The following is a 14,274-nucleotide window of genomic DNA, read 5'->3' as shown; positions in this document are numbered from 1 at the left end:
TTTAGGGGCTGTTGGGTTCATCACAATAGGTTCTCATGCTTCGTTCTTAGTGAAAAGGAAATTACTGTTATTGAGACATTTTCGTATTATAGCTTGAAGCTATGGTGTGGGGTCAACCTGGACTTCATGTATGTGGTTGTTTGCAAAGAATTCGATTTTTTTATGTATATAATCATCATTAAACATAATAACTGTTGTGTACTCTTTATCAGAACTACATCTACATCTACATCCATACTCCGCAAGCCACCTGACGGTGTGTGGCGGAGGGTACCCTGAGTACCTCTATCGGTTCTTCCTTCTATTCCAGTCTCGTATTGTTCGTGGAAAGAAGGATTGTCGGTATGCTTCAGTGTGGGCTCTAATCCCTATGATTTTATCCTCATGGTGTCTTCGCGAGATATACTTAGGAGGGAGCAATATACTGCTTGACTCTTCGGAGAAGGTATGTTCTCGAAACTTTAACAAAAGCCCGTACCGAGCTACTGAGCGTCTCTCCTGCAGAGTCTTCCACTGGAGTTTATCTATCATCTCCGTAACGCTTTCGCGATTACTAAATGACCCTGTAACGAAGCGCTCTGCTCTCCGTTGGATCTTCTCTATCCCATCTATCAACCCTATTTGGTACGGATCCCACACTGCTGAGCAGTATTCAAGCAGTGGGCGAACAAGCGTACTGTAACCTGTCTTTGTTTTCGGATTGCATTTCCTTAGGATTCCCAATGAATCTCAGTCTGGCATCTGCTTTACCGACGATCAACTTTATAAGATCATTCCATTTTAAATCACTCCTAATGCCTACTCCCAGATAAGTTATGGAATTAACTGCGTCCAGTTGCTGACCTGCTATATTGTAGCTAAATGTTAAGGGATCTATCTTTCTATGTAATCGCAGCACATTACACTTGTCTACATTGAGATTGAATTGCCATTCTCTGTACCATGCGCCAATTCGCTGCAGATCCTCCTGCATTTCAGTCGATGTCATCCACCAGGTCATTTATGTATATTGTGAATAGCAACGGTCCTATGACACTCCCCTGCGGCACACCTGAAATCACTCTTACTTCGGAAGACTTCTCTCCATTGAGAATGGAGAATATTACTGCCAGGCCATTATGGTTTTGCCGTTACTTGTTGATTGATTGAAGTACATTTATTTCAAAGTTATTTGTTTTTGATGCTTTAGTGGTTATGTGTTTTTGCATAATTTTATTAGTCTTGTGGCCTATTACTGTTTGTTCAGTGTTAAGTTTTGCAAACTCACCGGCTATCTTTAGTGAGTATATGGTGTCTTATGTTGTTGTGATTGATGCTAGGATATATATCATGCTTCAAACCCTTATTTAGTAGTGTCAATTCTGTCTGACTGAATTGAATGTTAGCTGAATTTACAACTGTTTGGAAAAATTTGTGGGGGTTACTGTTCTTATTTACGTATTTACCGACAGGCAGCTTGTTTCTCTTTCTCAAATTGTCACGCTTCTTTTGATGAGTGCTGTTTACTTAATTTATGTGTTTTTTATTATATTTTCAAGGATATCATGGAGTAATGGGATCTGTGCTAGATGTGCTAGTAACATTAATTCCACATATGCGCTCTAGCTTTAGCAAGTTGTGCTGAGATAGATTTACAGTTAGTCTTAATGTTCACATATTTAGGTACTATGTTTTCGTATAGACAGGTTTTGTTGAATTTTGTATCAAGACATGTTTTAAGTAACTATAATCTAATGTTTCTGTATGTACGAAACACTTACCACTTGGCTGGTCGAATCATAATTATTTTCTGCCATAATGGCTACTTTTGTGAACGGTGACTGTGTGGGATAATTATTTTGTTGACGCCTACCTACATAGGAAGAAACGACCGTCATAATAAAATGGAAATTAGAGCTCGCACGGAAACATATAGGTGTTCGTTTCTTCCGCGCGCTGTTCGAGATTGGAATGATAGTTATTGTGAAGGTGGTTCGATGAACCCTCTTCCAGGCACTTAAGTGTGATTTGCGGAGTATCGGTGTAGATGTAGCAATAGCTAAACGAAACGTGCACTGCCTGTGGGTACAGAGACGGCGTGCTCACCAGGTCGGTGTGGTAGGCCCAGTAGGTGGCGAAGCCCTCCTTGAGCCACAGCACGTTCCAGAAGTCCGGCGTGACGAGGTCGCCGAACCACTGATGCGCCAGCTCGTGCGCCATCGTGGTGACGGCGTAGCGCTGCGCCGCAACCGAGCTCTCCCCCTCGTCCGCCAGCAACGCCCGCTCCCTGCGGCGGAGGAAACCGTGTGGTCAGCACCAGCCAATTAAAATTTCTCTGTCTAACAAGGATTGAAAAACTGAAAAACAGTGGCCTGCCGCGAGCGATGGTCGTACTAGAGGCAGTGCTCAGCACGTCTGTGCAACACTTCATCGGATTTTCGCAGTGTTTTCTACCGGGTGGTTGTAGTTAAACTTTCCATATATAACACGTTATTGTGCGAGTAGCAAACTTAGTAGCCTTAATGTCAAGGACATGAGAAAGAGAAATAATGCAGAATCAGTTCAGTTGAAAGACTTTTAATGTGCTGTTCAGTTGAAAGACTTTTAATGTGCTGCTACAGTGCGTCATACCATTACATTCTGGTACCATTACTGCAACAAAAGAGGCTCAGTATGGCGAGCATCAGTGTATGCTGCGCTTCAGATCAGCATTTGTGTTAATGTTCCCCTGATAATCTCTGTCCTTCAGGTAGTCCTACAACTCGAAATCGCAGGGAGTGAGACCAGGTGATGGCTCCAGGGAAGATAATGGTTCTGGCTCTGAGCACTATGGGACTTAACATCTGAGGTCATCAGTCCAATAGAACTTAAACCTAACCTAAGGACATCACACACATCCATCCCCGAGGCAGAATTCGAACGTGCGACCCTAGCGGTCGCTCGGGTCTAGACTGAAGCGCCTAGAACCACTCGGTCACAACGGCCGGCTCGTGCCGGGGAAGCATTTGGAAGCGATCGGCTGATAATTCGATCGCTTCCAAATGTGTTTCGGAGAAGCAGGTGAACTTCACGAGCGACGTGCGGTGGGGCCCTATCTTGCACGAAAACTGTTGAGCTCAATGCGTCTCTCTCGTGGCGAGGCATATCGGGGTAACGCTGACCAGTCATACTGCACGCCTTTGGTCCTCGAGCTCCAACCTGTTCAAGAAAGAATGGGCCAATGATGAACGTAGCCGTGAAGCCACACTGTACGGTGACACGTTCACCATAAATGCACAGTGAATGGAGGTGAAGATCCGCACACTCGGCAATTCTGTGTGTTCACCTCATCCGTCAGAGAAAAATGAGCCTTGTCCGTCCATGGGATGGTCCAGGGCCAGCCCTCATCAACTGCCGGCCGGTGTGGCCGTGCGGTTCTAGGCGCTTCAGTCTGGAACCGCGTGATCGCTACGGTCGCAGGTTCGAATCCTGCCTCGGGCATGGATGTGTGTTATGTCCTTAGGTTGCTTAAGTTTAATTAGATCTAAGTTCTAGGCGACTGATGACCTCAGAAGTTAAGTCGCATAGTGTTCAGAGCCAGTTTGAACCCTCATGAACTTCAGTCCTTGAGAGAAAGTAAAGAGAAAAGTCAACACGTCGTTATGCGTCCTTTGCTGCAAGCTGCGGTACAATATGGATCTTGTACGGTTACCACTTGAGAATGGTTCGAAGCAACTTCCGTACAGTGGACTACGGGATGTTCAACTGTCGTGACACAGCACGCGCACTTCCTGACAACTGGGAATCTCTCGCAGTATTGTCTGGCATAGCAACAGCGATGACATCAACCACCTGTGGTGAAACTGGTCGTCTGCCTCTTCCTGGAGCGACGCCCAGTTCTCCAGTCGATTCGAACTACTTCATCGTGCTCCGCACAGCACGTGGAGAAAGAGGACCCATCCGTCATCCTTTCAGCTGCAATATTCTCGAAGTGCAGTTGCAGCATTACTGTTGTTTTGATAATAGAACTTCAGCAATAATAACCTGCTCCTTTTGTCCGCGCTTATGTTGATATGTCAACAAGTGCTCTGCGACCAGCCAAATATGTGACACTATGAATCACGATGACTGATCACGGCACCTGGTGCCCATAACTGGAACTGGACGGTGGCGTTGCGAGGCATAGAATTCATGCACCCCATGCTCTGGACATTAATGCTACCAAGTTTGGTACTCGTACGGTAATTAGTTTCCGTGTTATAACGCGTTAAATTGGGAAAGTTTCATTATAACCACCCGGTACAATAGTGACAAAAAGTACGAGGCGCATTCAATAAGTAATGCAACACATTTGTTTCTAGGCCAGATTTGGTTGAAAAAAAAAAATACGGAATTTGTTACGAGACATTGCGCAATACTCGCGTTTCAACACCTATAGTTTTATGAAATTCCGATAGGTGGCAGCGTGTGAAACCTTCAAAATCGCGTCAGTAACGGAAGTGTGTTCCAAGCAGAAAGCTGTCATTGAGTTTCTTTTGGCGGAAAACCGGAGCATCGCAGATACTCATACGTGCGTGCAGAATGTCTGCGGACACCTGGCGGTGAACAAAAGAACAATGTGTCGTTGGACAATGATTGCAACAACGTCGCGCAAAACCTGTCCGAGCTTCCGCGTGCTGGCTGGCCGCAAACAGGTGCAACGCCTGCAGTGTTGGAACGTGCGGACACTCTCATTCGAGGTGACTGGTGGGTCACGATCAAACTCCTCGGTCCACAAGTAGACGCCGCAGTTGGTAGTGCTGACAAAACTTCTCGCACCCTCCGACATCCATCTCAGGCTAAACGAAGGATGCGCTCCACAGGAAGCAGTACAAGGATGATGGGGAGGTTAATGATGCGGCAAGACGTTGTGTCTGATGTCGATGTGTAGAGTGGCATCACGTGGACACAGAGGCCCTCCTAGCAAGGAAGCGTAAGACCATCGCATTGAATGGACATTATGTTCGAAAACATGCTTTTGTAGCGAAACGAGTGGGGAATAGTATGGTGTTCAGCAATCCTGAATAAAACCAAGCTCCATTCAGAAAAAGTGTTGCCTTACTAATTGAGGCAACGGCCTTGCCGCAGTGGATACACTAGTTCCCGCGAGATCACCGAAGGCATGGTCGGCACTTGGATGGGTGACCGACCATGCAGCCACCATGCGCTGTTGCCATTTTTAGAGGTGCACTCAGCCTTGTGATGTCAATTGAGGAGCTACTCGACCGAACAGTAGCGGCTCCGGTCAAAGAAAACCATCATAACGACCGGGAGAGCTGTGTGTAGACCATACGCCCCTCCTATCCGCATCCTCCACTGAGGATGATACGGCGATCGGATGGTCCCGATGGGCCACTTGTGGCCTGAAGACGGAGTGCTTAGTAATTGAAGGTCCCGCATAGTATTTATTTAACCTGATGTGATTAGGGCCATCAGGCCCTATGCTACATTGGTCCAAGGTTTGACATACACAGCACGTTTTTTATATCACAGTTTCCTAAAAAATAGCAATTATAATATGACAAATAGTATTAAAATTATCTTATTCATGGCTGTAATTTTCAGCAACTGTAGTATTGTTTTTTCTGGATATTTTCAGTTAGCAATTCGAATCAATCTTATTAAGATTTACCAGTTTCGACAAATTAATTATCATCTTTATAAGCCTACAAAATTGGTTCATTGTAAATCTTTAGATCTTAGCTACACATCTATGTGAAGTATAAAAGGTATATCACAGAAACGTGTTTGATCAGACATCAATATCTTCTTCATAGAAGTACTATGCTTTTGTACATTTTATATCCAAGGTCTAAAGATTTGTAATATCCCTTATTGCGCAGACTTCTGAAGCTGACAAATTAATTTGTCGGAACCGGTACCGCATAGTAAAATTTAGTTGCAGTTGATGACTGAAGCTTAGCTTGAAAAAAAAAGTATTACAATTATTCGAGTGTCTGAAGCGGCAGTGTGTATAAATGATACTATGAACTTATAAAGTTAGTACGGGCAGTACATGTACTACTGCAGCTGCTTACACTACTAATGATAATGGTAATAATAGTAACAATAATGGCAAAACAAAAAAACTTTATAGGTGTAGAAGATAGATGTTTTCTGATGTGGGGAGTTCTGGGGAAAGGAAAATTCATAACACTGCATCGGCTAAGAATACAGGGCACTGATGAACATCAGGTTGGAAAGAAAGTAGTAGGAGGGCAACGACTGTGTACAGGGACAAGGGCAATCATTATTTTTGCTTAGGAGGTAAGTCATTAACTGTCTTCTGAAGCTGGAGATGTTATTCAATTCTATAATATAACGCGGGTCGGTTTCCTGATACTGAGAACGACGTCGAGAAACTGGCTGAACGATGGAGTGGGGCAGAAAGGATTTTGCTCTGATGGAAACGGGTGGTTTTGTTAAGGCGTTCAGACAAGGGCGTTAAGGGCGAGGAGAAATGCGGAGAAGAGTATACGTTGATAAGAGTATATGTTGATAAGGGAGTAGAGAAGACAGAGAGTGCGGAAATCTCTGCGCTAGTCTGTACACAGAGTACAGCTGTGCATATGATGGCAAAATACAAGGTGGCAATTATCGAACTGTATCATAAAAACGGCTTGCACACATTTTAACCAACACGTAAACGTCACTACAGAGATTCGGATTTAGGTTATGACATGTTCGTCATATTACAATTCTGTATGACCCGCTGATGTGTCAGAACATCGATTCTGTCGATGAGCTCCTGAATGGCTGTTTTCAGCTCAGCAATTGTCTCGGTGTTATTGCTGTACACCTTGTCTTTAGCATAGTCTCCCAAAAAGAGTTGCATCTGTTCAGATCCGGAGAATATGGTGGCCAATTGAGGTCCATGCCAGTGGCCTCTGGGTACCCCAGAGCCAGAATGCAAAGTGTTCCTCCGGGTCATCAAACACTCTCCTGCTTCGATTGCGTCGAACTTCGTCTTGCATGAACTACATATTGTCGAAATCAGGGTCACTTTGGATAAAAGGGATGAAAGGGATGAAATAATCTTCCGTACCGTTCGGTATTCACTGTGCCATCGAGCAATATCGCAACGATTACTCTGCTACAAGATATTTCACACCACACAGTCACCCACTGAGGATGAAGAAATTTCTCGATAGCGGAATGCGGATTCTCAGTTCCCCAAATGTGTCAATTTTGCTTGTTGCCGCACCCACCCAAATGAAAGTGGGCTTCGTCGCGGATATTAATTCCCATCGTGCCCCGCGGCCAATCGTGCAGTTTGAACGTCCTAACGCAAACCGGTCAGAAGTTATAACGATTTTATTACATACAGTACAATAATTGTCACCCTGTATGATCAAAGAGTCGAACATCACAGATACAACGAACACAGGCATTCATAATCAGTTACAGACGCCATTAGCTTTCCTGAGACAGGACTTATTGAATATCGTCGCTCTCATCAATAATTTTTCAGGTCAAAAATGGAAGAGCTTTTTATGTTTTGGTAGCGCATGGGGAGATGCCAACGTCTTCTTGCACATTACAGTTACGTGCTCAGTCCAATTTAGAGATGCATCTGTTATTACTGCTAGACACTTTGCTGAAGGAGAGAAGTTGATATTTGACCCATTTAGAGTTAAAGATGATAGGGAGTCTCGATGTTTCGCGCTGATGAGCCTATCTTCCTCATCAAGTACCACTTGGGTTTTGGGTAGGCTCCGCTTTAACTCTATATCCAGCGCCCATTTTGATACTGCATACAGGTCGGTACTAAGACTCCCGATTGCTGTCTTCAGGTTTATCGTTTTGCGCTTTGGTCATGAGTGTACATGTGGTCTTTGCAGCAGTATGGCAAAACTGTTGAGTCATCATTTACGTACAATAAAGATAGTATATTAACCGTTACCGAACCCTGGGCAACGCCTTATACTACACGTCTACACTGAGACTTCATGGTGTGGCACACAACAGGAATGAGCGAAACCAATGCACTGCACTTCGCAAGAGATTTAGGCTGCTAAGTTTGGCTAGTAAAATGTCGGAGTCAACGTGTAACGTAGCAAATTATTACGAATTGTCTTCTCGCACTGAAATCGTAGCTTGCCGTGGAGTAGAGAGAAGAGATGTTTGGTTCTCACGTTGGCACAGCTCACGCTGGCTACTGGGTGGAGCGAGCTGTTGTACTTGCTTAACGCCGCGTGCAGTACGTACACATACTCTGTACGAATCTGAAGAAGTGCTATCAAACATTACTCGATCTTTTTCGTACCTAATATACCAAATTCTATGCGTAACACGTATATTCATCTATGTTAACAACTGAAACTACGAACAAGAGAATAGGTAATGTAATATAATTTTGTGGAATTTTCTTTATTATCATTACCACAGAGTTCTGACGTAATTAAAAGTACTTTGGAATGTTATTACTTCATCGTGTTTTGGTTGCGTGAGTGATTTGGAGTGACTCGGACAGTGAATGGAGGACATATGTAAAGTGAGAATGTGATATTTTATTTAAAACTATGTAAAGCTATGCGAGAGAAAGTTGTTGTGCAACAGAGGAATTTGTGACGTATGTTCGAGTGAGATTTTGTAAAGGGCAGCCAGAAGGGGTGATGAGTATTAAATTTATTATTACTTTATTTTGTGGAAATAAATCGCTGTTTGTTTTCATTCGATTTTATTTAGTTTTGGAATTACGAGATTTCTAGTGTAAATTACTTGTATTAAACTGATTGGCTGACATTAAAAATTCTGCGAGTATAGAAGTGCTCGAGATCATATGATCGGCTGCTGAACATACCAGCCAATAGGAAAAGGGCTTTGAGCCTCAGATCTATCAGTCGCTCGGGAGCCGTCTTCTGGTAAACACCTACTTTAAACCCCTCTGATCAAATGTGTATCAAAATGAAGAAATTCGCGCATTTGACCAGTTCTCGTGTCGTTGATGAAAAGCGACTACAGTATTGAGTATTTTGTGAACTTTTCAGCTTTGTAAGTGTTTTATTTTAGGAGATATTCGCGTGCGAATATTCCACGTCGTACATAAAGTCCGCGTGGCGCGTTTCGTGTTGATTACGAGAGACTATGGCGGACACTTCTTTACAAGAAAAAAAAAGTTCAAATGTGTGTGAAATCTTATGGGACTTAACTGCTAAGGTCATCAGTCCCTAAGCTTACACACTACTTAACCTAAATTATCCTAAGGACAGAATTACTCGTGCTCGAGGTAGAACCCTAACCTCCGCCGGGGCAGCCGCACAATCCGTGATTGCAGCGCCCAAGACCGCTCGGCTAATCCCGCGCGGCTTAATGGGTAGACCCACCACCCCACGGCGGACAGTGTCAAAGGGTTTGCTGAAGTGTAAGGAACACAAGATAGTCGCCTCATGTGCATCCATCGCAAGCACCAAGGTACTGTGTTAGCTTTATTAAGGCAGAATTTTTGCTGCCATATTTCTGGAAGCCTGCTAGGTATTCGAATAGTGCGTTGTTTGTAATTAAATAATTTTTTAGCTTGTCGTGGACTATATATTCTACGGTCTTGCACAGTGCATGGAGAATGCAAATAGGACGATAATCAGAGGTCTCTATGGCAACGTCCTTTCTATGTAGTGGCTTAACTTTTCGCTGTTTCCAGACCTCAGCGAAAAACCATTTTATTTGAAGAGCGGTTGAAGGTAGCTCTTACAGTAGACAGTAGCGGGTGAGTAGTAGGCTTCATCAATTGGGCGGTGATGCCAACGCGCCCACTACATGCTGTTCTGGTGTTCTGTGAATATTTTGCAGGGGGCGCTTTCAAAGCGATATTCCGCTATTTACATGCCAGTGGGATGTGTTGATAAAAATTTCATCATTATGAAAGTTTATTTTCAGAGAAGAAAGAAGCCAACACTAGGGGCGATGAATGGCTCGACAAGGAATGTGTAATGTCATATTGAACTGGTAAAGGCAAGAGTAGTAGAACAGATGCAGCACATAGCTACTTGTAATAAGTAATCTTTATTCACGACAGAGTTTCGGCCTTCATTGCTGTTGTCAATTACGTCTAGATTGATGTGGCGTTCATATTACGTTGTTAGTGAAGTGTCTTGTAAGTGTCACTGTTTTAATAAGGTGTAACATTTGTAAACTTTCACGGCCGGAATTGTTGCAATTAAGAAAATGTTTCGGGCTATTACGGCGTGGTCGAATGGACTTCACCTTAAAACCCGACGTTTCGTCACCACCTGCGGAGGACATTTTCAAGAGGGTTTGTAGATTTGCCGAATTTCCTTGGTCGCCACTGACTAGAACAATATTCCGCTTCCGCGAAGTGGCGCGTCGTGACGTGCTTTGAATACGCGAGCGTAACCGGCCGTTGTCGACTGTCGTCGTCCGCTGTTGCTGTCATCCCATGGTGGAACACTGGTACACAGCTTCTTCAGCACCGGGATCCTAATTTCATTCAATTTCACGCCCTCCTCCTTCGTAGTCGGGTGTTTTACAATCCCTATGGCCTCTCTGTATAGCCTTTCGCGGTATCCGCTTGTGTCTGCCAATACTTCAGTCCGCCGCGCGGAATTAGCCGAGCGGTCTCAGGCGAAGAAGTCACGGACTGTGCGGCTGGTCCCGGCGGAGGTTCCAGTCCTCCCTCGGGCATGGGTGTGTGTGTTTGTCCTTTGGACAATTTAGGTTAAGTAGTGTGTAAGCTTAGGGACTGATGACCTTAGTAGTTAAGCCTCATATGATTTCACACACATATGAAAATTTTTTGAGTACTTGAGTCCTACCAAAATGAATGTGCTGGTTTCCTGGCTGTAAGGCATGTTCCGCAACATCTGAAGTATCAGCCTCCCCTCTTCTGCAATTTCCCTTGTGCTTTTCGAGTGCCGGCCGCTGTGGACGAGCTGTTCCAGGCACTTCAATCTGGAACCGCGCTGCTGCTACGGTCGCAGGTTCGATTCCCGCCTCGGGCATGGATGTGTGCGATGTCCTTAGGTTTAAGTAGTTCTAAGTCTAGGGGATTGATGACCGCAGATGTTAAGTCCCATAGTGCTTAGAGCCGTTTTTTTTGACAGTTTTTTTTTGTAGTACCCACGTACACCTCCCCACAAATACATGCAGTCATATTAATTACAGCTTTTTCCAGTGGTTGGCGAGCATCCTTGGCCGATTTTAGGTCATCTTTTACTGCCGTATAGGTATGTAGGTTACTGCCGTGTTCCGCTTTTTCCAATTTTTCCTATGCGGTCAGTCATTTCCTTAATGGATGGCACGAAAACTTTCGATTTTACCGGAGCTTGAGCATCGCTACGATTTCTACGCTGTGGTCTTAACGCTCTTATCACCTCGGCGAAATAATAACCTTTCTCGAGTAAGGCGTTGGTGTGATGTTTTAATTCTGCGTCAAGCAGCTCTGGTTCGCAGATTTTCCTGGCTCTATCCGCCAAAGTTTTCGTGTTGCCTACTTTTGTTGTGGGTCATGGTTCGAATACCGGTATAGGTAACGATCTGCGTGCATGGGTTTTCGGTAAACCGTGTGACCCAAGCTACCATCTTCTTTCTTCAAAACCAGCACACCAAGAAAATATAATCTTCCGCCTGGCTCCTCCTTCACGGTAAACTGAATCTTCGGATTGATCCTGTGGTGTCACCGCCAACCACAACAGATCCCGTTCAGATGTTTGTGAAAACGATCCAGTTCCTCCCTGCCATGATATTCGGTTTCTCGTTCGCAGTTAACAATGGCTGCCCCTCGAACTTTTCCATAAAGAAGTTCGCTATAACCGGTCTTGAGGGGATCCACATAGCGACAGCATTCTTATGTTCACAGAACTCTTCGTTCCATTTGAAATACGTGGTTGTGAGGCATTATTTAAACAGTTCTGCGACATCGGGAGGAAAAATCCGATTCGGCTGTTGCAACACTTGAATGAACCGTAGGACATATTAGTTCGTTTTGATGTGGTGTCACTCTTCACCAAGGTTCCACTCAGTGGCCCTGGTCCTAAACAAGAAAAACTGTTACTCGAACTTTTCATGTGGATATCGTAACACAGGATGTGCACACGTAGCTCATCACCATGTTCCACAGATTTAGAAAGGTTGAATAGTTCGCATGACGGACACGGGAACATCATACTGACAAATCACACAGACTGTTAGTTGCAGCGCAATGACTGTCGATGGCAGTTGGGCTGAGATCGCAAGCTTTCGTGGGCCGTATGCCGGCGACACCGTGCTTCGAGACAGCAGACTCGCAGGCGAATTGTAAATCATGTTCTGCATAAGTTATGTGCCTAGCACGCGGATTAGTGTCGGAAAATGCCCGCTGCAGTTTAAAATCGACTATTGGGAAATGTTGGGCAAGCAGAGCCTGTTGTTCTTCCGATTTAAAATAATGCGCGACAATAACGACGGGCAAACTGTAGTAGACATTCGCGCGACTGTAAGAAGATCTACGCGCGAAGCAAACGATCTGGCCGATAACCCGACAACATTCTGGAGTCCTACGTAAACTAGTCAAGCGGTGCAAGTCTTCCATCCAGTTCCTTGGTGACCAAAGACAGTAAAGCGAAAGCCGAGGTTTAACATTTCATTTTCAAGACATCGTTCGCACAAAAAGCTAAGGGCTGTCATACTTGTCGGTGACGCTTCAGTCGAGAGCATCTGACCACTACGAGCGAGCGAGTATTCTGCAACCCCTCCACGTCCACGTCTGCCGTCTGTGTTATGCCGGACCACTCACTGGAGATTATGAGCAGCCGTACTTGGGAATTACTGTCTCGCGGGCATCACTACAACACAAACGGCCGCATTTCGAGTGGTGCCTCTACAGTGAAGCGTGCACTGTTGACGAATTTTGTCACACAGTGTTCAGCGATTAAACGCCGCGGTTCCGCACTTCACCGGACGACCGTCATGAGCCGGGATGGCGGTGACTCGGGGAGACGTCCCAGCATTCCAATATTTTTGAGTAACAGAGCGGTGTTACTCGTAGCGAACTACTGGGTATGACTTGAGGTGGCAGTAGGAAGGAACCCTGACGGCACATCCTGCGCGCTCTTGTGCTGCTATTTCAACAGGAGAACGCCCGTCCACACACGGCTCCTATATCTGAACGATACGCGTGATGTTAACGTTGTACTGTGCCCAGGCAAATCCCCAGATCCGTCCCCGACAGAACGTGTCTGGCATCAGCCCAGATGTCAACTGGTATCTGATCAGGCAAGTGGGAAAGATTCGTGTCTAACATCTAAACACAGCATGAAAATCAGTCACTGAAGTTCGCTTTTCAATACAAGACAGAAGAAGTGATTTACAAAAGTAACATCCGATATTTTTAAGAGAAGTTGTAGGGCAAAATTTCTAAAGAAAAAAAAACTCGAATTTTTGTTGCGTAATTTATTAGATTGATTCTTTAAGAATAGCTTCGCCAAGTTTCATAATCGAATTATAACTAGATATATGATTTAAAAACGTTTCTTTGGGCGTCTGAAACTGCCACTCCCCGTTTTCCTATGCTGTGACCCACGCCTTCTCTATGCTATAAATTTTAGTGCGTTAATTTTTCGTTCACACAATCGAAACGAACTGCAGATGAGTCTAGAAGGCTGTGAGAAAGATTATCTTTGCTTGTTCCTTTGTTTACAACGTGTTTTTTTAAAAAAAAAAAAAACAGTGCGTGCTAAATACTTACTTTACTTGTTACTTTTGCATATATCAACCTGTTTTGCTCGAAATCGGCCGTAACAGTGAACGAGTATTTAAAAAAAGTGGGGAAATGTCGAATTTCACGTGTAAAAGTTACAGAAAATTCCAATAACAGTGTTACAGATCCTGCTCCTACATGTGAAGAGCAATTTCTGACAAACTTACTGAGTTAATCGAACACGAAAATTAGTGCAGTAATTGATGTTGCTGTGTACAGTGCCTGTTGGAATTGTGTGCAAAGTGCATCGTGTGGAATATAATAGACCTCTCCGGTGTTATTGTACACTCTGAGATTTACGTATGTCATTAAATCTTCCTTGGTTGTTGTGCTCGAAGTATTTTACCCGGAAGTGCAACTATAGTTACTGGCACTAAATATGTTTTACTCACTATTACTTATTCAACTGTGTCGACTTATAGCTTATGGGCCCAGCGATGCATTTGAAATACATAATATAATAGTGAGAAAGTATTGGAAAAGTTCCAAGTAGTGCACTTGCGTGAAGTACGAGTTATCCTTACAAGACGAATGCAATTCTTTTGTATTATTCTTCGGTATTATTCTTTTCGTCAAGAAAGATC

At 44.2% G+C, this 14,274-nt stretch overlaps 1 protein-coding gene across 2 annotated transcripts in view; it reads right to left on the bottom strand.

The window, feature by feature from the left end:
* Nucleotides 1-14,274, bottom strand: part of LOC126281584 (aminopeptidase N-like) — a 330,257-nt gene that overhangs the window by 231,116 nt on the left and 84,867 nt on the right. For both annotated transcript variants that reach the window (XM_049980666.1, XM_049980667.1), the window contains exon 6: nucleotides 2,086-2,266. In XM_049980666.1, the coding sequence (XP_049836623.1) occupies nucleotides 2,086-2,266 (181 nt within the window). The remainder of the gene's footprint in view (nucleotides 1-2,085; nucleotides 2,267-14,274) is intronic.

The sequence above is a fragment of the Schistocerca gregaria genome, chromosome 7 (genome assembly GCF_023897955.1).
Source record: "Schistocerca gregaria isolate iqSchGreg1 chromosome 7, iqSchGreg1.2, whole genome shotgun sequence".
NCBI classification, from domain to species: Eukaryota; Metazoa; Arthropoda; class Insecta; order Orthoptera; family Acrididae; genus Schistocerca; species Schistocerca gregaria.
Note: the sequence above shows the minus strand (reverse complement) of the source record. Positions and strands in the feature narration are given on the sequence as shown.